This window comes from Dipodomys merriami, unplaced genomic scaffold, assembly GCF_024711535.1.
Source record: "Dipodomys merriami isolate MVZ:Mamm:240054 unplaced genomic scaffold, mDipMer1.0.p SCAF_604, whole genome shotgun sequence".
Classification (NCBI taxonomy): Eukaryota; Metazoa; Chordata; class Mammalia; order Rodentia; family Heteromyidae; genus Dipodomys; species Dipodomys merriami.
Window position 1 is genome coordinate 97886 of NW_027206185.1, and position 25825 is coordinate 123710.

General features: G+C 47.4%; 1 protein-coding gene across 1 annotated transcript; it reads right to left on the minus strand.

The window, feature by feature from the left end:
- Positions 1–1005: 1005 nt before the first annotated feature.
- Positions 1006–24340, minus strand: LOC138814729 (sodium/glucose cotransporter 4-like). Its single transcript, XM_070003851.1, has 15 exons — positions 24141–24340; positions 19961–20162; positions 18241–18312; positions 16367–16471; positions 15928–16092; positions 14747–14852; positions 13835–13915; positions 13337–13542; positions 13064–13199; positions 11934–12041; positions 10792–10942; positions 8708–8876; positions 7069–7284; positions 5546–5714; positions 1006–1556 (listed from the first exon to the last, which is right to left on the minus strand). Exons 2-15 carry the CDS (start codon positions 20120–20122, stop codon positions 1348–1350), a joined length of 2055 nt encoding a protein of 684 aa, XP_069859952.1. The 5' UTR covers positions 20123–20162; positions 24141–24340; the 3' UTR covers positions 1006–1347.
- Positions 24341–25825: the final 1485 nt, after the last annotated feature.

The window sequence follows — 25825 nt, forward strand, 5'->3', positions numbered from 1 at the left end:
AGGTGGAGACCTAAAGGTCAATGGAACCCAAAATTTGGAGGTAGCGGCAACAACAGGCAGTATTCAGAGACAAAGCTGTGTCTGTGCCTCAGAGGAATAGAATATATTCTGCCTGAAGTCACGATGAGCAAGTAGTTAGCAAAGATGATCAAAGGCTATGAGGGTTAACAAGGATCAGAGAAGAGCAGGAGTAGCCTATGCATGCATTTGGGAAGGAGAGGGGGGAAAACCATCCTTACCTGGGTCTTTATCATTGGGCTCACTCCAGATATTTCTCTATTGATTCAAATCCCTTTGGAAGAGTCAGTGCGAAGTCCACAGGGCTTGGGAGAATTTATTAATTCAGCAGAATCAGATTGGTACTTGATAGTACTGGGTACGAGGTCACTTCGGTTATGGTTGTTGGTAGCTGTGCCTCCTTGGAGGACACCATGCAGGAGGGAGATGATATTACAGTATAGTGTGAGACCTTGACCCAGTTTAGGGCACCTTTGCTTCATGGAGTCAGCCACTTAAGCCATTAAAGTATATTCAGGTGCACATGGATTTGTGGCAGCAAAGACAGGGGCAAAAGCCTTCGTGAAGTGGCTGCTAGGCTACCAGTACCTCCCTTGCAGGGCCTTCCACAGGCATAGAAGAGAGTGTCTTGGTTCCTCTTGCTTTCAACAAGTCTTTTCTCTCCAACTGGAATCTAAGGTTGAGGCCATGCAAATTTTGTGCATGTTGGGTTGGAGAATAGAAAGAAATGGAATTTAATTAGTGCCCAGGAGAATCCCAGGTCCAAATGCTCCCTGCTCCAAACACTATCTGCCATCACAAATTCCATCACTCACACCTTGGATCCAATGAGTCGCCAATGAAACTTATAGGCCCTCATTGACAATAGATTTCTGGAGTTGATATGCATACAGAGAGAGGTAGGAGAATGAGAAGGAAAAAGCAGACAAGGGAAATAAGAGAGCACAGATACACTTGGAGTTTCACAAAATCTTATTACTTGTTTTTTATTTTAATCTGAAGACACACATACAGAGTAGATTCTTGAGCAGACTCACCAAGACTGTGGAAATAATGTTTCAGAGGTAAGAATGTAAGACAATGTAATAGCCAAGGTTGAAAAACCCAATGTGAATGATGTTGTGTGGTGCGAGGCAAACTTAGTGCCCTCTCTGGACCTCCATTTCTCCACGTGTTAGGCATGCTGAGTTAGATGCTCCTCAGGGGATCTGACATTTTTGACCTCGATAGTTTCCAGGTTAGATAGCAAGGTAAGGAGGAGAGGCTGTCTTGGTGGTTGGTAGGGTTTGGGTTGTGTAATCAGCCTGAGCTGAGGCCAGGTCTATGAAGTTAAGCAAAATAGCCCCAAAGAAAGATGTCGACCGCCAGCAAGAGGATGGCATTGATGTTGCAGACACTTCTCCAGAGCGGCTCCTCCTCAATGCTGGTCAGCTTCTTCTCTAGTTCCTCCTTTTCTGCTGAGCTCTGGGCCTGTGGTGGGGTTCCAGAGAGCCCACAGAGCCAGCCCCAGAGCTGCCTTCCCCAGGACCTGCATGGGGCTGGGGGACAAAGGCAGAAGGGGAAGGGGAGGGTGAGTTGGGGAGAAAGATAAGAATGGAAAAGGAGTGAGAGGGGGAAGATGATGAAAGGGGTGGAGTACACATAAAGATGGAGGGGGGCACTTTGTGCAGGACCACAGGCTCGGTGCGCAGCAGGGGACTTCAGGCTGCATTCTGAGTGTGGCCATAGGATCCAAACTAACAACATGGCAGAAGCTTCTTGCTTCAGGCAGATGGTGTGTAAAGGTGAAAGACACGACCATTATCTCAATTCAGAGCACAAGTCAAGAATGAGGACACACAGAGGGATCTTTCTCTCCCTTGGGAAGGGGGAAGCATTTGACTGGATGATTGCCCCTGCTATGGAGCAGGGCCCTGTGCTGGAGGCCAGGAACTGGGCCCTGGAGCCAGCTAAAGCTTCAGATGAGTGTGAGGTCGTATGCAAACAAAGCTCCTCAGGGTGGGCAGAGGGTCTGATCTGAGGGTGAAAGGAGCACAATTCTCAAAAGCAAAGTTTCAAGTAGTAATATAGGAAGTAACTGTTTGCAGTGTTTAAAGTTAGCAGATAGCACAGTAAGTATAAAATTAATATTTTTTATTCTTTTTTTTTATTTGGATCCGGTTGTGGGGTCTGAACTCTGGGCCTGGGCACTGTCCCTCAGCTCTTCAGCTCAAGGCTAGCACTCTACCACTTGAGCCACAGTGCCACTTCCGGCTTTTTTCTTTTTGCTTATGTGGTGCTGAGGAATCAAACCCAGGGCCTCATACATGCAAAGCAAGCGCTCTACCACTGAACCACCTTCCCAGCCCCCCCAAATTAATATTTTTTTAAAAGCCATTCATGGAGACTGGAAGGACATCCCTGAGACAGAGTGCTTTGTTATCAAATGGCTTGGGAACATGGTGCCTTGGGGACATGGTACCTGGTGAGTTTAGCATACCAGAGCATCAGAGAGTCCAAGAGTTTTAGTGCCCATGTGACTTGGCTCCCCCATTCTGGAGGACAAAAAATGGCTCAGAAAAAGGAGGAACCAGCTGGGCACTGGTGGTTCATACTTGTAATCCTAGCTACTGAGTAGGCCAAGATTTGAGGATCATGATTCAAAGCTAGCCCTGGAAGAAATGTTTATGAGACTCTTAGGTACAATTAACCACCAAAAAGCCAGAAGTAGAGGCATAGCTCATGTGGTAGCACTCTAGCCTTGAAGGAAAAAGCCAAGTGAAGGTGAAGCTCCTGAGTTCAAGTGCTAAACCTGGCACAAAAAGAATAGGAAGGAAGGAAGGAAGGAAGGAAGCAAGGAAGGAAGGAAGGAAGGAAGCAAGGAAGGAAGGAAGGAAGGAAGGAAGCAAGGAAGGAAGAAAGGAAGGAAGGAAGCAAGGAAGGAAAGAGGAAAAAAAGGGAGAGGCCTGCTTAAAGTCACATACCTGCAGAGCCCACATAGCCTAAGTTGTTATGAAGTGGAATGCAGTAACTCATTATCGTCTAAACATTAGATCTGGAATGTATGTACTTCTTTCAGGTTTACTCTATTTTAACTTTAAAAAACTTTAAACATACAAATTTCTACTCTATGACCTACACCTGCCTGCCCCCTCTTTAAGGGGGCTACTTCTTCCCTGTTCCTGATGTTTCTTTCAGCAGGAAGGAGCCTTTGCAGAAGAGCTGGCATCTCTGTCCTTCTTGGAAGTGATTGGGATGGGCGGGGATATCTGTCATCCGACAGCTTGTTTAATCAGATGCCCTCTTTACCTCTTTGGTGAGCAGCCATCTATAAGCAGCAGTTTCCTTTCTGCTGCTCCTGGGGTGGCTTTATCCTGGGCATGAAGACCAGCAGGGAGTAGGTTTGTTTGTGTCACTGCATAAGTCTGTCCAGTTCTGGAGTGCAGCCATGGCAGTCCCTCCTGTTTCCCTCTGGGAGACACTTTCCAGCTTCCTTCTTTCCTTTATCCTCCCTGCCTTGATGACTGTCTCACCTACACAGAGCTTATGATCCCAGGCTGGTCTTTCCAGGCCATCAGCATTAGAGACCTGGACCCGATCCCTGCATTTTAAGCGGAAGAAGTAATTTTGAGATGCCAGCATCTGCTGCAAGAGCCATACAACTTGAATAGGTTGCCAAATAAGCTTGAACAACTGGTAAGAGCCAGGGAGGGGACTTTGGTCTTTGGGACAGTGCTTTCTGAAGTGAGGCCACATATGTGAAACCATGGAAGTTTGTGAGTGTTTACAACAGCTTTGTAGACAGCTTCTTATCCATAGGCCTTACTGAAGCTCTGAGCCTCACACCTTGATGAAATTCTGGAGGTTATAATGTCATTCATAGGCTAGTGGCTGTCTAGAAATGTGGTAGCCTGCTCAGGCCTCAAGAACAACATAGGATCCAGCAAGGCTGAACTGAGCAGTAGAAAATCTTGCAAACAATGCTGATTCTCTTGTCTATGTTCTTTTCTTTTGTGTTGGTCATGGGGATTGAACTCTGGGCCTGGGAACTGTCCTTCAGCTCTTCAGCTCAAGGTGAGTGCTCTACCACTTGAGCCACCAAACCACTGCCACTTCCTTGTCTATGTTTTTAATTCACTGAAGTTATAGAAAGCTGGTCATCCCAGGGCTGGTAGAGAACTTTTTTTTGAGGCCTAATAGAGCTTTGCCAACCTTGATGCCAAGCACTGGGTACAACTATCCAGGCACACAAATCGTCTCTGAGACAGGAAACAAACTCAAGACTTGAATTTCATTGACTTTTCCAATTCAGAAGGACAAGAGAAATTGACTTGGGTTTTTAAGTTGCAAATGGATACCACCATTTAGACTCCCCCCCCCCCACCCCCAGAGAAAGAAACAATTGAGAAATCTCATAATGTCACTTTGTCATTTGAATATCTGCATGTTGGTGTTTAATCTCATGACAGGAAATTATGGCTTCATTACGTATACAGGGGCCCCATTAGGTCCTAAAGTTTAGTTTATGTTCTATGCTAACACATTTAAGAGCCTCCAAGATGCACACTGAACATGACCATCAGCAGCTCAAGGACACCCACAGAGGAACTGTCATGGCTTTGGAGCAGTGTGTGGAAACATGAGGGACAATCATGCTTCTGTGTGACTGTAGTTAGATTTGTTAAGCCTCTTCGAATAAATGAAGTGGCAGTGGGGACTCAGGGCCCATGTTTCTTTGCTATTTCTGATGTTTCCATGTGGTGGGAACTCAGTAAATGTGATGTTCTTTGATTTTTCTGCAATAGGTTCATTTAATCCAGCCAAGTGATGAAATTTTTCCCATGGATAGGTTTGACAAGGGGAAGAGGCAAAGAGTTCCTGTTGGGCTCAGCCCCACTGTCGTTTAGAGGTGGTGCTGTTGGTGGGGTCTGATGGTCTGATTAGAATTCTGTCTAATGCACTCTGTCTAATGCTAGGCTCAGTGTGAGAAAGTGTACTTCCTACTTATGCTTTATTAGTTACATGTGTGCATGTATTTGTGTGTGTGTGTGTGTGTGTGTGTGTGCATGCATGCACGTGCATGCAGCACGCCACATGTGCACCTATAATAGGGCTTGAACTCAGGGTCTTGCACTCTCATTGGCTTAAGTCTGTTACTCTACTATTTGAGCCACACCTCCATTTCTGGGTTTTGGCTGGCTTATTGGAGATAAGAGTCTCACAGACTACTTTTCCATCCAGGCTAGCTTTGAACTACAAGCCTTGGATCTCAGCCCCCAGTATAGTTAGGATTACGGGCATGAGTGCCAGTGCCCAGCTTACACTTTACCACTTCTGAAGGCAGTACTTTGGTTCTCATCTGCTTTACTCAACTGTCTTATCAAACAATTCAACGGTCATGTAGAAGTGGAGGGAGGGTGGCTTTCGTTGGGTTTCTGGAGACACCTCTATCCAACATCACCCCAACATGAAACCTTGGGAGGCCTACACTGGGTCTGTCCTCATTGCTCCTCTGTGAACCCTTCTCTCAGGCATGCTCTCAGCTTACCTCCATGCTGCTCTTGGTCCTGACTAGAGCTCTTTTCCTCTCCTCCTGCTTCAGAGCTCACCCTAGATGGTCTTTCTGCCAACCCTGGGGTGTTCTCCTTGCTCACACAGTCCTCTTTCTCCAGCTCAGATGTGGGGTATTTCCGTGTCCACCAGGTCAGGCGAGCAAGCTGGAGGGAGAAGAAATGCTGGCTGGTGTCAGTGTCTCTGGAGAATGTTTGGACATAGAAATAGAGGCTCATTCACAGGAGGCCATCAGAGCTGCAGCAACTGGGGCTTAGGAGTCAGGCATCAGATTGTGTCCTTGTCTGTCTGCCATTTTCTTCTAATATGAACTTTTCCTGAGTACCTATCTCCACCAGATCTGTGCTGGATGCTGGAATAGAGACCTGGGAACTCACAGAATGAGGCTGGATAGAGATGTAGCTGCCTTCTCATGAAAGCCTTTGAAGTTTAGGCAGGGGAACTGATATGAAAACAACAACAAAAACAAAGCTTCTTAAAGGCCATGGAGAATCACTACAGACTGAAGTGAATTTTTCCAGACTTCTCAGGGTAGATTAAACAGGTCTAGTCTGGAGGCTGTTGGAAAAGTAAAGCAAGAAATAGTGCTTGAGCTAATGGGTAGAAAGGAAGTCTTTTTTCTTTTTCTTAGCGAATAAATTCAGATTCAAGGTGTCATGCATATTAGGCAAGTGCTCCACCACTGAGCTACATCCTCAGTCCAGGAAAGAATCCTTATGGATGCTGATGAGTGACTGAAAGAGCCAGGTGTGGGAGAGGAAGAAGGCTCTGGTTCCTTCCTTGGTGGTGGTGGTGGCCTTCCCAGGACTGGAGGTGCTTGCTGGTGAGAGAGTTAGTGGACAGGGGTGCGGTGGAGTAGGGAGAGAGAGGCAGAAAAAGAGAAAAATGCACATGCATCTGTAAGTCAGTGTTCAAGGAGTTGGAATTCAATAAGCTTGAGGGAGGTATGTTTGATCTTCATGTAGTAAATTCTCTTTCTTTTCTCATTTATCATTTAAAAAATGCCCCTACTCTTCCAAGGTCCAACTCAGAATGATCTTGTTGGTGCATCTACATTTGGGTCCCACATAGAAACTGCCCACCCTGCTGTGCCTGGTCCCTCCCCCCTTGGACCTGGTCCTCTGCATTTCCTCTTCGTATAAAAAGTGTTTATTGACACATGTCTTTGTGGTGGACAGTTACTAGCATGAACCATTCATCTTCTGTAACCCCAGCACAGACATGCAATAGGAACTCGCTGAGTAATTTTTGAGTGAGTTCCTTTTTTCTTTCTTTCTTACTTTTAGTGGTATTGGTGTTTGAACTCAGAATCTGACGCTTGCTAGACAGGAACTATACTACCTAAACCATATGCCTCACCCATGTAAGAGTTTCCTTTCACTTGGGAATCATGGCCCAATTAGCTTCCCCTCCCAAGGCCAGTCATGTAGCATCAGCAGAAAGGATAGCCCAGCAAGGTAAAACCCAGAGGTGGATTCCAGGCATGAGCACACCACTTGCCTTTTCTTCAGGGATGGGCGTTGTAAAGAGGCTGATGGTGACAATGACAATGGCAGTGAGCCCACAGAGGAAGAGGGCGAAGTACAGGTAGTGAAAGTCCTTCAGAATGGCTGGCCTCTTGTCTACCTCTCCACAGGCTGGCGCTGGGTATGAGAACTCCAGGATCATGCGCAGAACTCCAGCTGCCAGACCAAACATGAGGCCCCAGAAAGCTCCCTATAGAGAGAGGGTAGACAGAAGCAGGAGTGATACGCAAGATGGGAAAATCCTAGGAAGCTAAAGGATGCTCTGTCCCTAAGTTTCCCTCCCACGGGCTATGACACTGTTCAGCAAGTCTATCTTTGGGTGCTCCTCATTAATATAGTCTGTGTCTGACTTAAAAGACAGGTAGAGTTGTGCACTGAAAGGGTGTGGGTTTCAGAACTTCACTAGGATTGAAATTCTGTCTCTATGTTGAATGACTACCCAATGCTTCAATCTGGCTAGGTTGGAGTGGTTTTTTTTACATGCAATGAAATGGGAAATGGATAAATACAAGCAGTAGGTATTTAACATCTAGATAAAAGAGATACACTTTTGAAATAAGCAAGACATGCTAGGATCCTCTTTCCAGCTTTCTATAGTAGGTCAGAAATCAGAATATAGGCTTTCTCTTCTAAAAAAGAAAAGAAAAGAAAGAAGAAATGAGATCTTCCATTTGTTATAGTTCCATTTATCCCTAACCTTTACCTATTCCTGGCATAAATAGATCAGATAATTATATTTTAAACGTGAGATATTGAGCCTGGCTTTAAAACTCTAAAATAAGTAGTAACATTCAGAATTCATCTGGGTCCTTTTATGTGTCATAATTATCAGCAAGATCAGACCTCTGCAAACAGTAGACACCTCTCTTGGGTGGTGCCTCAAAGAACCACACCACCATGATGCCCTTTGGGGTGACCTTGAGCTGTCACATGTATGTGTGAAGGCATGTCTACGATACCCCTTACAGTTCATCCAGCTGATTTAGGCCTGGCTCTTCCTCCTACTCTGGGGAGTAACCCTGGTTTCAGTTCTGATATCTCTGGCTTCCTCCAAGATTTCTGCTAGGTTTTAATGCAGTTACATTAAACCTTGTAAGTTTACACATCATCACCTCCATTGCCATGGTATGACTTTGCTTATACAGAACAATATAATGTTGGAGGTGGGACAGAGATCCTCAAAGTGTCTAGAATTTCCACACACCATTCCTTCTGTCCAGCACACTTTCTCCTTCCCATTAATCCTTCAAATCTCAGACCAGATGTCATTTCCTCCAGGAAGTCTTTCCTACTCTCCTTCCTGGATTCCCAAAGCTATGTGCTCTGTACTCTCCCAACAGATGATGGCTTATTTAATCATCTCTCCTCTCTGCTTGCTCATTGATGATGACCTGCATGAACCTTCTTAGCCACCACATCCCGCAGTTGCCATAAGGGGATTGATAAACGTTTGTTAAGAAAAGGATGAATTTAGATCAGATGACAGTAGTTAAAGACTGGAAGCTTAGGGAAGCTCTAGGCTTGCCCAACGTCCCTCAAACCAGATGACCCACAGATCATCAACTCCAGTGCCCCTGCTGTACAGCAAGAGAGGAGGAGAAGCAGGCACTCACAGGCTCTGTGACCCTCTTGCAGAAGATGGCCAGCAGGAAGAGGGCGGTGATGGGAGGGGCCAGGTAGCTGGTGACAGCCTGGATGTAGTCGAAGAGCTGCCCACTGTTGGAGCTCTGGATGATGGGGATCCAGAGGATGCTGATGACAACCAGGACCACGATAAACACCCTATGGGGACAGCGCGAAGCACTGTAAGGCTCAATGTGCTAGGCTTGGTGCAGGGTAGAATGAAGGTCATGCAGAAAAACCAGGAAGGAAGAAAAGAGGGGTGCATAGCCACTGGAATAGAAATCTCAGACACTAAGAGGTAGAAATTTCAGGCTGCTAAAAGACCCTAGAAATCAGAATTCCAGAATTAAAATTTTAAAATGCTTATGTTTATGTAATGGATGACTGCAAGGTTGTACTTCCTAACTATTCTTCAAGGGTTAACCAGTACCTTCCATCCATTCACCAGCCAGCCACTGAGTGATCTCTGGACACTGTCTAGGTTCTCTTTCCACTTCTGCCTCCCAGCCCTACTCAAGACAACTCCTTTCTAGGGAATGGTTCTAGCCTTACATTGGCACTGAGTTTAAGCAGTGTCTCCACCTCTTCTCCAGAGTCCCCTTCAACTGGTCCTCACTCAAAACTAAGTCTGCAAGACACTCTTGACGTATGATTTTATAAATGCGCAGAATGAACAAATTCACGAAAAACTTGTCTTGGATGTGCTGGGTGCTATAACACAGCTATCCAGCAGAGGACGCCACAATCCCACCAATTGATTTAAATAATTGCAGCAACGTCAAGCAGACGGTGTGCAGAAATAAGGGGGTCCTTCTTTTGGAAGTTCTTGTCCTCTCCTCTCTCTTTTTTCCCCTCCCACTTTTCTTCTCTCAGGATTACCCAAGTGACAGTCATCTTCCTAATCTCCCCATCCTTGTTCTACTCATATCCAGTGATGAGCCCTTCCTCTACCAGAGCACAGGCTACAGAACTTCATGAATGCAGAAGGCACTCAGGTGGAAGGAACACTGAGTACACATCAGGGCGATAAATGAGATGAGGGAGAATATGGCCTTCAGGCAAGAGACTAAAGTAAGGGGTGGGCTTAAATTATGAAGTAGAGATTGCAGAAAGGACCCCTTAACCCTTAAATACTATATAATCTAAAAACCCTGGCCTATAGAGAATAAGAAAAGGTATCTATCACATTGTGCTTTTAAAAGCATAAGATAACATTCAAATTCTACTTCTTTGTGTTCAAGGCTCTGCATCACTGGGAGAAGACTTTCTTTAAAACAGATCCCCTGCTATTGTTTCTAATGTATTTATAAGGTACCATGTGATTTTTTTTGTTGCTTTGTATGTCCCTCCCCCATGGTATAACCCCTGTTTTCACTGTATTTGATATTGGTATAATTTGGGGAGGGGAAGGGAAAAAACAAAATGTTTAAATAGGGATACAGGTGGACCCATTGCAACAATGAGATGTACAAGATGCTATGGTGAAAAACAAACTTTACAGTTTAGGTGGGGTTCGGGGGTGTAGTTGAGGAGTTAAGGGGACAGGATCATATGGGGAAAAACAAAGGAGGAGGCAACAATGCTGGGTAAAAAATGTACTCATTACCTTGCTCATGTAACTGTAACCCCTCTGTATAGTATTTTCACAATAAAAAACTTATTTTAAAAAAAAACAGATCCCCATCATGTTTTCATCTTTCTCTTAGGTGCTGGCAAAATCCTGGTCAAAGGGCACATGGCCCATCCTGTGTTCCCACCACAAGGGTGTGGCACATGGGTGGACTAAATAAGTAAAATTCCCCAGCTGATCCCAAAGTCCATTGTAATAAGCTATAAGCTGACACTCTTCTACACATTTTTACCTCATACTGTGTCATCTCCCATTCCCCTATTCATCCATTCTGAGTGGAAGTGGTCTGGAGGTGTGGGTCATAAAGAAAGTCATTTGTAGAATGACCTGATGCTCTGACTGCCAAGCTGGAGCCCACACCTGGCTGCCTGTGGGAACCCAAGACAGAGGTAAGGGCCCTACAGGGAAGGTTCACTCTGGAGGATGGAAGGATGGCCAACACACCTGCCCACCACCATCAGCTCCTGCTCTGTCGCTGTCTTGCGGAAGCGATGCCAAATGTCGATGGCAAACAGGGTGCTGCTGCTGTTGAAGATGGAGGTGAGGGAGCTCATGAGAGCAGCCATGATCACGGCGATCATCAGGCCCCGTAGACCTAGGGAGACACAAGGCCTGAGTGAACAGCAATTAGGATCCTTCTCGGATCACAGAAGCAGCATACAGAGCCAGAAGTTGGGGATGAGGATAGAATGAAGAAGGCATTGGGGAAATTCCTGTTCAGTTCAGATAAGGAAGCTGAAAACTCAGAAAGCTAGACCCGGCTCTGCCTTTGCCTTACCTTGTGGACTTAAGTAACTCCTCTATACTCCCTGGGCCTCAAATTTCCTCACCTACTCCACATAGTGTGTGCACCTAGGTGATCTTTCTGATCCCTCAAATGCATTCAGTCATCGGCTCCTTCCAGTGCAACCTCACAAATATGTCTAAATGCCTTCTTTCCAATTCTAAAGCTATAGGCTTGGTCACGTCACTAATGCCATTTACCATTGTATCTCCTTGCCCTCACCCCAAGGCTTTTCCTCACTAACCTCCGTGTTCTTCCAAAGTGCAAAGCCAGTCACCAATGCTCTGGTTTGAACATGCCCACTGCTCTCCATTGCTTGTTTTCCAGCATGGAGATATTCTACTTTGCTGCTGAGCATGCCCTTGGATTCTCTCAGCTCACACTGTGTGGTATCCTTTCCCTGAGGATTTGCACACACATCTCTCTGCAAAAGTGTTTTCCATGACCCTTTGCTCTGCCCAAGATGTTCCTTGGGACTCAACTCCACTTCTTCTCTTCCTGACAATCCTCAGACTATGCCTATTTGGAGCTTGCTTAGTCCCCATCAGGTTGCTACATGAGTGACTTTCTACTGTTCTCTACATGAATCTAAAAGGATGCATAAACCTGGGATGAGGGACCTGCCTCTTATCCCTGCATCACCAACACAGCATTTGTATAATGCTTGAGGGAGCGTGACTCTGTGTGTGTGGGGGATACAGAAGTTGTCTTTCTCTTCCCCCTTCTCATCTCTTTGTATTGCAATCCCTCTTGGGTCAGGGATGAGAGGAGGCAGACAGGTGAAGTGAAAGGCGGAACTCACCCACAGGCATGAGAGCCATGACCAGCTTGGGGTAAGCAATGTTGGAACATCCCACTCGGGTCCCACAGACTGTTTGGCAGACATCAGGGTCCACACAGCCCACTTCATCTACAAGAAAAGGGAAGGCAGTTGGAGCTGCATGATCCTGTGCCTGCTAAGACTAGGCTGACATTTGCTTTCTGACACTTAGGAAAGTGTTCACTGGAGAGTCTTGACACAGTTTAGAAGGTCAAGGGGCGAGAGCTCTTGCAAATTTCTTGCTCATGTACCACACTGCAAAGCTTGATGGATTCTCTGGGGTTTTAGGACTTGGATCTTGGTAAAGATAAATATCCTCAGACAGGGTAAAAAAGTCTTAATTTTTTCCATATAAAGAAGTGATAAAGGATTTTCAAAAGGGTATTCAAATACAACTTGTTTTCTACTTCAATAGTTTTTAAATGTTTGGCCAGCAATGTCTTATTTATATAATTTCCTCCATCCCTCCCTCCCCTCTTTTCCCTCCCTCCCTCCTTCCCTTCTTTTCCTTCCTTCCTTCCTCCCTCCCTTCTTTTCCTTCCTTCCTTCCTTCCTTCCTTCCTTCCTTCCTTCCTTCCTTCCTTCCTTCCTTCCTTCCTTCCTTCTTTCCTTCCTTCCTTCCTATAGAACTGGGGTTTTGCACTCAGGGCCTTATGGTTGGCAGGTAGGCACTCTACCACTTGAGCCACACCTTGAGCTTTTCTTTATGCTTTAATTTTTCAGGTAGGCCTTGGGACTATTTTCCTGGGCTGATCTAGACTTCCTGAGTAGCTGGGATTGTAGACATGGCCCTTCATATCTAGACTGTTTTCTGGGAGAGGGTCTTACTATCTTTTTGCCTGGGCATGACCTTCCTATTTTCACCTACCAAGTAACTTGGATAACAACACCAGATCAAATAGTATTTTGAGATCTTTCATCATCATTTTGTCTGGTGTGACCTGGAACTGCAATCCTTCCATCTCCACAGACATGTCCAGCTGTTCTTATGTGATCTTAAGGTACAGGCTTGCTGGTCCCTGTTCTGATCCATCTTGCCTCCTAAACACCTTCTCTGGAAACCCTTCACAAGGCCTGCATCCCTGTGCCCAAAGAGTAAGACGATACTTTACCTGGGTACAGGGCCCTGCTGATCATGCCAGGCATGACTATGAAGAACATGGGGAGGATCTTCAGGTAGCCCCCCAGCACTGAGCCTCCCTTTGCATGCGACAGATTCTTGGCAGAGAGAGACCTCTGCACAATGACCTGAAATGGTAGTGGTGGAGGTGGCTGCTCAGTTGAGATAGGATCACGATAAACTTAAATTAAGTCCAGATTTCGGCGTATCCAGACAACCACTCCACTTTCTGGTGTGCCAGGACAAGCCTACCTAGGAGCATTACCTGGTCTGTACACCAACACCAAGTGGCCAGCACTGTCAGGCCAAAAATGAGACCAGGCCAAGGGATATCCCCATTCACAGGGTCCCGGAGCATGTGGAAGGCATCAGGCCTGGGGAGGTGACACGTGGTGTTGGGGACTGTGGCATTAGGGATGGCCTGGTTGTATTGCTGCTGTAAGCCATGGTACCAGCCCACTTCCTGAAAGCCTGTGGGAAAGACACCGTGAGAGAAAAACCCCTGAGCTTGTGCTACCTGCCCCAAGTCCCATGAGGGCTCTGCGGGGAACTGATATGAAGAACAGGAATGAGGAAGGGCGAGGGAGTTTAAGCTTAAGACTCAGGATTAGGAGTAGAGAAATCTCTACTTCTAGGAATCCTGGCCAGAGAAGGGACATGACTCTGTGCTCTAGAAAGTTCCAGGCATGCCATGAAGGTGGTGAAGACAGATCAGAGAGTAATTTAGGGGCGAGGCTGAGATAAACTTAGATCTCTTTCTTACCCAGAAACATGAGGACCAGGGCTCCACCCACCATAATCACTGTCTGCAGAGTGTCTGTGTAGATCACTGCCGTGAGACCTCCTGAAGACTCAAGGAGAAGACACACCGGTCAGCATCAATGAAGGGTCCTTTCTAGCAGCCTACCTTGTGTTTGGCCATTCTGGGGAGACCAGAGAAGACACAGAGCCTTCTTAGTAGTGGTCTGTGTCACTGGCCTTATCATACTCTAGCCCACTCTGGGCAAGTAGATGCTGACACCATCTGGTTTGCTCAGATGTAGTGTTCTGTTCCTAGAGCATCTGCCCCAGAGCCATGGTGTCAAAGCTTGTTGCTAGTGATAGCTCAAGTCCACTCTTTGAGCTGTGCTGTGAGCTCCACCAGGAATGTTCTCTTCGGTTCCCTTCCCAGACCTATCTAATCACTCCCATCTTTCAAATCCAACATAGCCATAAGCAAGTCTGTCCTGGGCTATTTTCCCTGGTTCTCAGCTTAGTGTGAGCTCCTTTGAGTAGGAAAGCCTGGGTCTGTAGCCCTGGCCAGTGTGGTGCATGGTGGTTCTAATCCCAAGAACAGTTCCCTGATCCCTCCCCTGCCATTCTCCCTGGTGTGGCTGGTCTTTGGTCACACCTCCTAGCATCTCTCTACCCTTGCCTATGCCTGCCTCTGTTCCCCCATTTCTCCTTTCCAACCTCCTCTTCTCTCTCACTCTGTCTTTTGATTTGTTCCTTTTTGTGTTTTTCTATTTTTGCACCTCTCTCTTTCAGTCCCTCCTTCTTTCTCAGGATCTGTGTCTCTATGTCCCTTTTTCTGCTTCTGTCCCTCAGTCTTTCCCTCTATGTCTATTCCAGTCAATAGTTCTTTTTCTATTTCGCTCTGACTCTCCATCCTAAAGCAACCTTCTGTCTGCCTTACCTGCGATGGTATAGATGGCTGTCACGAGCAGCAGGATTACTGTGGAGAGATAGAGGTTCCATCCCAAGGCCATTTGGATGAAGAGGGCTCCAGAGAAGATGTCAGTCTGCAAAGAGCCAGGACCCATACATCCAGGCCACCCCAGGTCCTCAGCATGGCTCCTCTAGGTGCCTCACTTACCTGCTTGACAAACCAGGTGCCCTCAGCCTTCATCACACAAAGACTCGGAGCCTGAAGTACCCTACTGAGGAGTACTTGACCCTACAGATGCTAAAGGGCCACTAATACTTCAACGCATATTTAAAGAATATTCTGAAGCTAAGAAAACCACAAAGGCTTGATGAGAAATAAAGTTGAAGGCTGAGGAGGTGAAGGTAACGCTAGGGTGGAGAAGCAGAAAGTTGGGAGTTCAGAGTAGGAACTCAGCAAGTTGCTTCCTGTCACACACAGGCTCAGCCAGCCACTCCCTGAGTCCACAGCTGACCCAGTATGGAGGAAGCCTTAGAGGACTTCAGAGTGAAGCCCTTCCCCAATCTGAAATCACATTATCAGTAACACTACCATTCTAAACAATTGAGGAACAGCTGCTGAAAAAGAATCAATAAAAATATAAGGGAATGAAGGGAATGTTCACTTAAATGCCTAGCACTAAATTTTTGACTTCCCCATTGCATGCATTGAAAGCAGGTAGATCTTAGTCTCCTTTCTTCTATCTTTCTTTTATTTCTCTCCCTCCATTCATCTTTCTTCCTCCTCCCTACTTCCTCCTTCCCTTCCTTCCTTCCTTCCTCCCTTCCTTCCTTCCTTCCTCCCTCCCTCCCTCCCTCCTTCCCTCCCTCCCTGCCTTCCTTCCTTCCTTCCTTCCTTCTTTCTTCCCTTCCCTTCCTCCCTCCCTCCCTCCCTTCCCTTCCTCCCTCCCTCTCCTTCCCTCCCTCCCTCCCTCTCCCTCCCTCCTTCTCCCTCCCTCCTTTTCTCCCTCCCTCCTTTTCTCCCTCCCTTCCTTCCTCCCTCCCTCCCTTCCTCCCTCTCTTCCTTCCTTCCTTCCTTCCTTCCTTCCTTCCTTCCTTCCTTCCTTCCTTCCTTCCTTCCTTCCCCACTTTCTTCTATCCAATCTGTGATTGTCAGCTTCCTCTCAGTATTAAGCCTTTGATACGCTAGTCACCTTGGAGTGTGGTACTCACCGATATCTTGGTGAAGATGTAGAGGATGAGAGACAGAACAGACATGTACACCTGTATCCTCTGGCCTCCAAATCGCTTCTTTAGGTACTGTGGCATTGTGACCACACCAGCTGCGATGTACACTGGAACAAAGATCCAGCCTAGGGCCAAGAGCAGACAGGATGCCTGGGAGAACAGGGAGAAGAAGGCATCCAGATTGTTGTAGATGGCAATGGAGGAGTAACCTCTTACTGTGGAATAGCCCTGAGCAGCAAGGTAGAGAACCTGGAACCTGATCCCTGGCCTACTCGCTGACTTCAGGTGAGTCTGGCTCCTCTAGGCCTTGTTTTCCTCATTTCTTAAATGGGTTCTCTATAAAAGTTTCTCTCAACACTGAGGCCAAGGAAGGGGCTGGGTTCAGGTCCTCCTTATCCAGGGGCAGCTAGGTCTGTTTTCTTACATTCCACTCGAAGCCTCCTACAGCCAGGCCTCCGGCAGCCCCTGTCCCCGCCAGACCGATGAACAAGCCGCTGCCCACATTACTGGACATCAGAGATGCTCCAATCTGCAAGGCACAGTGGGGGTCCTAGGTCAGGGGCCAGAGTTAATGTGAATCAATCTGGAAATCAGGACGACAAGCAGTGAGGAGGAAGCAGGGGGCTGACATTTATTGGGCATTGTATGAGACTTTCCATGTGCTAGATATACTTAATATCCATCCGAATCTGAGGAAGGGGTGGTAATCTTCCCAAATTACACCAGTCCTTGTGCAGATCCTAATGGCAACCTTAGGGGCCCCTGGCCCCATTACATATGCATTCATAGCCACATGCATGCAAGTACTTACATGCACCTGTTCATATATGCACTCACACCCACGCACACTCATGCATGCACACCACCTTGAACATATACATGCACCTACATGCCCTCACTCCCTCCTTCACTCCAACACCCTCAGGAAGAGCTGGATGAAGCACTCACCACAGCTGAGAGCTTGGGGCTCGCTTCCCCCTGGAGCAATGAGACATGCCCACCTCACCCACCAGCCCATGGCTTCTTGTTCCCAACTCTTCCCAGGACTTCTGGGTCTCAGCTAGGTACCATGAACAAAGTCAGAGGAAAATCCTGGGAGAAGGACCCCTCTGGTCTCTCTTGAGCAGGAGTGGCTTCCTTGACCTGTTTCCCAAACATATACTCCCTTCAGGGCACAGTCCCAGGACTGGATGACACCTAGACACACAACCCCAGCACTGCTCCACTGAGCTTCCTGCACCAGTGCTGCTTCTGAATGTGGCCTTAGATTGGCCCATGTTTTTGATGCATGTGGCCCAGTTCACAGTCTGGCCTACCTAAAGGTAGGCAATGCATCCATGCTTCTCCACAGGTGTCTGTACTGGGTTTGGGGGGTGTTTACCTAGGCCCCCTTCTTCTGCACCCTTTTCCTGCTTACCAGCCTGTAGTTTCCTCAAACCTCCCATGGGACCCAGAGTTCTGTCCTCTCTGAGTGGAATGGGCCGTCAGCCTGACTCGTGGGCATTCTCTTGAACTGGACAGAGGAGTCTGCTTCCTCTTGGGCTTCTCTCCTCATCTTGACTTATTTCCAGAGCCATGATTGTGATACACTGGCTGAGCAGAGCCATGATGTGTGAGCAGGAGTGTGTAGTTGCAGTGTGAGTATGTGAGCATGTGAGTGTGGGAGAATGTGATCTGGGTGGGACTGGATTGTGAGGGAACTTGCACCTGTGAATGGATGTGAGAGAGAGCACAGGTATGTGAGACTTGTGAGAGTGTGTGCTATGTGACCGTGTGGGTGTGTAATTGTGAGACTGTGCAAGTATGAGTGTGTGAGTGTATGAGCGTGAGCATGTGAGTGTGAGGGGCTGCAGGTGAGCATATGAGTGTGTGGTCATAGAATCTGCATGCATGCATGTGAACGTGGTTGCATGTGAGGGTGTGAGGGTGGCGTGTATATATCAAGATCAGAGGCTTCTTCCAAGCTCTCCCAAGTTCCCCAGCTCAACTTGGGCCAATGTTGTTCTATCTCCCAGCTTACTTGGAGCTTCTCTAGAACAAGGACATTCCAGACCCATATCTGTAGGTCCAGTGCCTGGCATTGGACCCCCTACCACTACCTTGGAGGTGCCCAGGGGAGGCCTGAGTGTGAGCAAGGCCACTGGGGTTCCTGGGTGACTGCGGCTAGAGAGGAGTCCAGCATTGGGAGTCCCAGTGGGAGATGTCCTTAGCCAAGGCAAGAGAGAATAAGAAGAGGAGTGGTTAGGGAGCGGGATCTGAGCGTCCCCACCCCGGAAGAGGAAAGGAAGGTCAACTCACTGGCCACCAGCTCATCGACCTCCCTGCCAGGAAATAGCCACCAACAGTCCCTCGGCTTGCACGGATGGACGACTGGAAAGGAAATGGTGAGAGGTCAGGACTTCTTGTGGTTCTCTCTAGCTTTTGCTAGAGATCCCTTGCCTATTGGTACAGACACTGTGGGGACTCAGAAGACGAACACTGGCATGGAACAGGGCTGGCAGCTTCACCCCTTTTAAGTTGTGAGCTTTTGGAAAGTCACTTTGTCTCTGTGAGCCTTGATACCCATCTCCCAGGGCTGGTGTGATCAAGGATGATGAAAAAAATAAAAGGAGATAAACCATGTCAAAAGTCTTCACAAATGGCAAAGTGCCATTTAAGTGTTTCTGATGGTAATTACTGTCCCCTTTAAGTTCACCCCCTGCCCCCCATGTTTGCTCTTAGGAACTGGTTTGGAATCTCAATCTAAGGGTACAATGACAGGCTCTCCCTGGGCTTGTCCCTCTCCTCCTCCTAGCCAGGTTTCTGTGATGGAAGCATTGGTTGTTCTGACTGCACAGCTCTAGGCTTCCTTTGGCTGGATGGGGGTAAGAGCCCAGCACTGAGCCCCACCCAAGGCCTCCAGCTCAGAGGAAGGAACCCAAGAGCTTTCTTTGCATGGGGTGAGGGCTGGTGCTGAGTAGTGAGAATGAATTGGAAGCAGTTACAGTACTCTGATAACTGGAAGGCAAAGGTCTCCGATTAGGTCTGGGTTAGGAGAGATCCTTGAAGGAGAAGAAGTGCAGGAAAGGAAAGTCATTAGTCACTAGGAGTGACTAGCATGTGTGGAGCTTTTGCTTGAACTCCCCCGTGTCACTTACAATCCTCTTGGAGGACATACAAACAGCACAAATTATTTCACGGATGAGAAAGTTTTTGCCCCGGAGCTCCTCACGCTGGCTGCCTCCCAGAAGCTGCTGAGTACCTGTCTGCTCAGGAGATGTCACCTCTCCTTGCAGGGAAGGGAACGGGAGCCCACAGAGGGCTCCTGACCTAGGCACAACTCAGGAAGGAATCAGCTAGGGCTGGGCTCCAGGCTGCCTCCCAGCAGTCTGAAAGTGCTTGCCTCTGCTGATGGTCTACTGATGGCAGAAGCGGTTTATTGCCCATCAGCTGCATGCCAGGCACCGTGCCAAGTGTTGATATGTCCTGTCGCAGAGTGAGCAGAACTTTCTGCAGTGTCAACCTTACTTTCTCTGCCCACAGGAGAAAACTAAGAGACTTCAGCATCCTCAGGCCCATGTGGTTCTGACTGCTGGGGTGGAGATCTGGGCTCAGGCGCTCCTGACCTCAAAGTCTGTCACCAGCTGACAACACTACAGCTCATGGAGCAATAAGGAGCAGAGGGCCCCTGGGGCTTGCCTGGTGGCCTTCACCGAGAACACATGAGCCATAGCAACTTGGCCAAGACACTAAAAGGACTATGGGATATCTTCCAAGTTAGGATCTTGAGATAGAGATATGGGCTTGAAAGTGAGGCTCAGGGGTTTGGAATGGTCGAGGCCCCAAGTGGTAGGTGTAGATACAGGTGGTGAGGAGTCAAGGCTCACTGTATGGTTTCCAGCAAACATCTCTGGGCCTCATTCTGCCCTTCTTCCCTGTGCTTCTGCAATTTGCTTCCTTCGGCCCTCTTCCATGTCCTATTTCAAGGTAAAAGTTGGCTTCTGCCTCCCTAGAAGGCCCAGGCTCAGGTCTCACTTACCCAAATCCCCACAACAATGACGAAGACAAAGTAGATGACCACCACCACGATATCGTAGGCATGTAGACTCGCATCAGAGCCCGATGCTGAGCGCAGCATTGTCCCAGGTCTGACTCCTTTCGCTGGGGCTTCAGGATCCATGGCTGCCATCTCCTTTCTCATCTGTGTCAGTTCTTGGCAGGCTGGACTTTGAGGTGGTTTCCTTTAATGATTAAACAGCCCCACACACCATTAGCCTTTGAGAAAGCTGGCATGTAAGATCTCTGCCACTTTTTCCCTAAATACAATAGTACCCTATCCTCCAAGACTCCCTCTCTTTCCCTGCTGGCAGTACACATGCATGCACACACACATGTAAATACCTACCTCCATGCATGAAGACACACCTTTCCTATCTTCAGAAGAGCAGGAAGAGGAAAGGAGCAGAATTCTAGCAACTCAGAGTGGGAAGGACTTTAGGAATTAAGGGGCTCAGGTTCCTCCTGTGTGCAGGGGAAACGGAGGCCCAGAAAAATACAGGTGGATCTGGGACTGGAAACCAAGTTTCTTAGTCAATGTGATTTTCCTTCACCCAGTGGATTGGCCAAAGGGAAGAAGAAAAAAGAGTTTGCCTACACTATTGCAAAGTGGCTGCAGCTTCACACAATCCTACTTCTAACCCAGTGAGATGTCATGGTTCTCTTCCCTGAGTGCCCCACCCCTCACCCCCGTGCTCCTTCTTCATGAATACAGTAGAATGAGGCCTTGGAGAGAGCAAAGGTGATTCCAAGGAACAGAGCAGGGCCATCTGAGACAGGGCTCAGCAGAATCTAGTACCCACTGAGTTAGAGAAAGACAGTGAGGTAGATTTGTAGAGGAAATGTCCTTCATATACATTTAAAGGTGAATGACAGTTTATCAGATAAATGAAAGGGATAAGGAGATCAAAGTTAGGGTTACCCTCATCAGGAAGATGTGAAGGACCAGGGCCTTATGGTCCTTCTGACAGAACTGGGGGATAAGGGTGTGGCAGCAGGCTGGCAGATCTGTGTTAATCCAGGAGGAGCCAGAGACAGGTCTGAGCTCAGGCCACTGAGAAAGCCACAGCATTACTCTTCCAAGGAAGGGAATTGGAATGTAACAAGGAGACGAGAACTGAGTCCTTCACCCCTTCTTGCCCTCCTTACCAAGAAGGCCATATGGACTCCTAGGGTCCTTCCACCTGTACTCCCCACTCTGGGTCCCCAACCACCTTCTCACAGATGACCGGGGTTCAGAGCCCAAACCATGTACAGTTTACCTAATCCTAAAACATCAAGTTTGAACAAACAGCAGCCACTTCCCAAACTCATCTAAGACACATCTGTCAGCTTTCCAATTGAGTTGGCTACCTAGAGCCCCATAGTATCAGGAAAGAAACGAAGTGGCGTTAAAATAGACAAGAGAGATTTTCAGAAGCCCCAATCTCTGACACCTCAGTGAGTCCTGCCTTTCCTTGCTCCCTCCCCTTGCAGGATTTATTCAGTTTTACTTTACCTAATACTTGGTTATTTGTGTCTCAGCTCACTATAAGTAAGAAACAATAAGTGAACCACAGGAAATGGTATGGGCAAAGCTGCACGGGTTCTGGAAAAATGCACTGATGGGTTGATAGTAAAGGAATGTCATCCGAACCAGAAGAAGCTGAAAAGATGATCCCTTGATGGCCAGCTTGGGACAAATAGACCTAGAACATAGGGGAGATCTGTTCTCAACCAAGGACATACTGAATATCAGCCAATAATCCATAACCACGATGACCCAGAATTGCCGGGGAAAGGTGACTTGGCCATGATCAACTTTCCATGTAGAGGCTCAGGATTACCATTACAAAATTTAGGAAGTAAATTGTGATGATATGGAGAAACTAGAACCCTTGTGCATAGGGATTATAAAATGGTGCAACCACTATGGAAGAAAAGAACAGTAAGGTAGGGCCTTCAAAAAAATACAATTATTGTGACCCAAAAGTCCCACTTGGGGTCTATAGAACTAAAGCCAAGGTCTTGAGATATTTTCACACTCACATTTATAGCAGCACTACTGATGATAGCCAAAAGAAGAGGTACTCAAGTATCTATTAGTGGAGAGCCAAGAGAGGGAATGCATGCACAGAACTGATTATTATTCAGCTTTAAGAGCTTCTTAGATACACTAGCAATGGATAAGCCTCAAAGCCTTCATGCTAAATACAGTCGCAAAAAGATAATTGTCAATTTATTCAACTCAAATGAAGTACCTAGAGGAGTCAAGGCCACAGAGAGGACAAAGACAAATGGTGGCTTACAGGACCTGGCTAAAGGGGCATTAGGAATCTGTGCCTAGTGGAGGTAGAATTTTCAGTTTGGGAAGATGAAAGAGGTATGGGGATGCACTGGTTGCACAGCATAATGAATACAGCTCATTCCATTGGCATCTACCTCATATCCTCCTACAATTAAAAAGTACAGAGAAATATAGAAAACTACATGGAAATGCCAGAACAAGGTGCAGATTTGCAAAGGGAATACTAAAAACTGGATTTTCAGATCCAAAGACCCTGTAAGAGGAAGATGAAAAGATTCTGTACATGTTTCTTTAGGCACGTTTCTTTTGTTGTGTTTTCCCCCAAAAAAGGAGATGGGCATGGGGGCTGCATGTGTCTGTCCCCATGTTTCAGCTTGATGGATCTCACAGGGAAAGATGGGGAGCTTGGCTGTTCCCACACAGTGGGACTCACTGCGGACCATGGTCTGACTCAAACCTGAGCCCTGGGAAGGGGGGGAGCCTGCGGCTGACTCAGGGTCCAATTATGGTGAGACTGGGGGGTGGGGGTTGCTGCTTTGTGGTTGGCTTGCATTCTGGAGTTGGGCAAAGTCTGTGCGTGTGTGTGTGTGTGTGTGTGTGTGTGTGTGTGTGTGTCTGTGTGTGTTTATACACTACATGTAGGTCGTGTCTAGAAAGAAGATTGTGGGGATCATTGCAGGTCCAGTCCCACAGGCCACTTCCAGTGGGACTGGACCTCAGCTGATAGAATCTGTTAGCAAACACCAAGTTCCAGAAGCAGGGGAAGTATTGAAGTGGCCAATGTATCAAGGACCCAGTGCTGAGCCCAAGGTGCACAGGAGCAATCCCCAGGCTGAGAAACCCATGGGAGCAGCCATGAGAAGCATCAGCCTTTCCTGTCCCCCCAGGAGGAGGAAGCCCCATTCAGGCTGCTGCCTGTCCGCTCCTCTGCCCCCTTGTAGCACCCCTCAGCCCAAGAATAATCCCGTGTACCTCCCACAGGCCTCCACCAGGCCTACCAGTCAAGTCCTTCCTGAAAAACCACTCTCAGCCCAGCTTCTGCCAGGAACTTCCACATCCAGAACAATAAGGAGCAAAGAGATTAATGTTTGTGAATATGTGCCAGAAGTATTGGCTAGATCACATCACAGATGGGGTTTCAATACACCATCAGTTATTATTATGTGTGAGGCTTGTCTGAATTTTGAGTTTGGGCTAAGCTCTTTCTAAAGCCACTCTATACCATCATCCCTTCCCCTCGGACCACGGGAGATCAGAGCAGGGCTCAAAAATGGTTGGACTGAGAACAGGAGGCTCCCTGAGTGTGAGCTACACTCACCCCCCATTCCCTGCCCTGTCACTACCCTACTAACCTGCCGATCTCAGTACCTGGAAATGCTAAATTGGCACATGTCTGTGTTCAACTGTATTCAAAGCCAAAGACAGTGATTCTCCTCAGGCACTCACTAAGCACCATCAATGCTAGGCTGCCAGGCTGCCCAGGCTACAGAACTGCACAGCTTCAGGGTCACCACTTCCCAGAGTACAAGACAGGCCACACACCAACTTTGTAGAAGGCTCCCCTACTGGGGAAAGAGAGAGAAGCAAGGCCAGGTCCTGCAGGGGGAAAACGGACTATCTAAGGAGGCAGGGCAAAACCTGATGTCTTCCTCTGTGTCCTCTTCCCAACCAATCAGACTGCCAAGCACCTGGGGGCTCTCACATCCAGATCATAGTTTGCACAGGCTACATGCTTAATTCCCATAGAAAGGAGGGTTGTGTCGGCAAATGGTGGCAGAAAAGAAAGGATAGAGAAAAGACAGGAAGGACAATGTAGGGGAGTTACATGCTCCAGTCACTAAGAACAAATCCTTGTCAGAACAGGTCTAACTCCTACCTGTGTGTTCCACCCAGACAAAACCTTTCAAGTTCTTCTCAGGCAGCAGCTCTGAGGCATGGTGAAGCTCTGGTCTGGCCTGACAGCCACTCTGATCCCCAGGTAAGGCTGTAGATGAGCCTTGGCTCCACCCCCACAGTAAGGGGCAGGGGAGGCCTGATACCTCACTCTAATCTGCAGGATTTGAAGTTCTGGGAGACAGTTTTATCCCTGCTATCAAGTATTGCTCTGGAGGACAGAGCGCTTTCTTTGGCCTGTGAGTTCTCTAAGCTTCTTGGGTCAGGTGGGGAGGGAGATAGCTCAGTGTGAGTGAGGTGTTGCTCCCACCTACCTGGGCAAACAGGTTTATCAAGACAGGAGTAGTTCACAGGCTTTCAACTGCAAGGTGGAAGTCTGAAGCTCTGAAGTACAGTATGCTTAACAGAACCATATTGTGTCTTTGAAATTTGCTAAGGCAGGACAGTCATAATATTCTCTCTCTCTCTCTCTCTCTCTCCCTCTCTCCCTCTCTCCCTCTCTCCCTCTCTCCCTCTCTCCCTCTCTCCCTCTCTCCCTCTCTCTCTCCCTCTCTCCCTCTCTCTCTCTCTCTCTCTCTCTCTCTCTCTCTCTCTCTCTCTCTCTCTCTCTCTCTCTCTCTCTCTCTCTCTCTCTCTCTCTCTCTCTCTCTCTCTCTCTCTCTCTCTCTCTCTCTCTCTCTCTCTCATTTAGACCAGCAGGTGGCAGACTAGTTGGAAGTTTAACTTGGGAGATCATAGTTGCAGTTTTTGGCTGTTTTCCCAGTGTGGTTTGGGGACTTGAAGCTCTGATTATAATCTCCAGTAAAGGCTTTCTAGGTCTGGACTCTCAATCCCCAATCCCACTCACTTCCCACTCAGTGTGTGGCATTCCTCCTTCTCCCAGCTCTCCACCAACTCATACTCTGGTTAGCTGTGTACTATCCCTGTTGGTTTTCAGGGTCAGATACCAGTGTCTCAAATTTCTTCAGCATTTCTATGGGGCATTTGCTGTGTAAATAGCAGTTCAATTAGGTGCGTCAGGGAGGGGGATGCTGGGTAATATCATTCAACCTCTAGCTTGCTCCTTTGTCTTGGGATTAAGTTTGATGGTAATATCAAAGCTAAAAGTACCTTAAACAGATTGTTTGTTGGTTTTAGTTTTTATTTTTCATGTTAAGGTTGAGACGGAAAGAGCAGGACTGATAGAGTGGGTTCAAACATTTTAAGAGGTTTTATCTACTTTTACCTTGCTGCTCTCTCATTTTACAGCTTATATCTAAGATGGTTGCTTAAACTCCAGCCATTGCCTCCATAGCTCAGTGAACACTTTCTGCCTATTGAACGTAACGTGACATGTCATTAATATTCTGTTGTTCTGAACTTGTGTGGTACTATCTGGCTACATGGAAGACTAGGAAATGTCATGCTTTGGGGCATCTTGTGTCTTGTCAAAAATACATTTGTTTTAGTCCATGGTTTCCCTTTTTCTTTGGTACTGGGGGCCAACTCAGGGCCTTGCTCTTGTTAGACAGGCACTCTACCACTTGAGGCACACACCAAGTCCTTAAAAAAAATTCGCGAGCAGAGAATAAATTCTGGAGGACACTTTATATTCTATTAGCACACTTCATAGTCTAGGTGACACAATACCCTCGTTACTGTCTCCCACTGTACTTGCGTATTATTTAA

Bases quoted from the DNA above. Each gene is read 5' to 3' on its own strand.
- LOC138814729 (XM_070003851.1), bottom strand. From the start codon at position 20,122: ATGAGAAAGGAGATGGCAGCCATGGATCCTGAAGCCCCAGCGAAAGGA. The intron at 18,313-19,960 runs GTAAGTGAGACC...TTTCCTTTCCAG, and splicing joins TCATTGTTGTGGGGATTTGG to TCGTCCATCCGTGCAAGCCG. The intron at 12,042-13,063 runs GTAAAGTATCGT...CTTTTCTTGTAG, and splicing joins CAGCAGGGCCCTGTACCCAG to ATGAAGTGGGCTGTGTGGAC.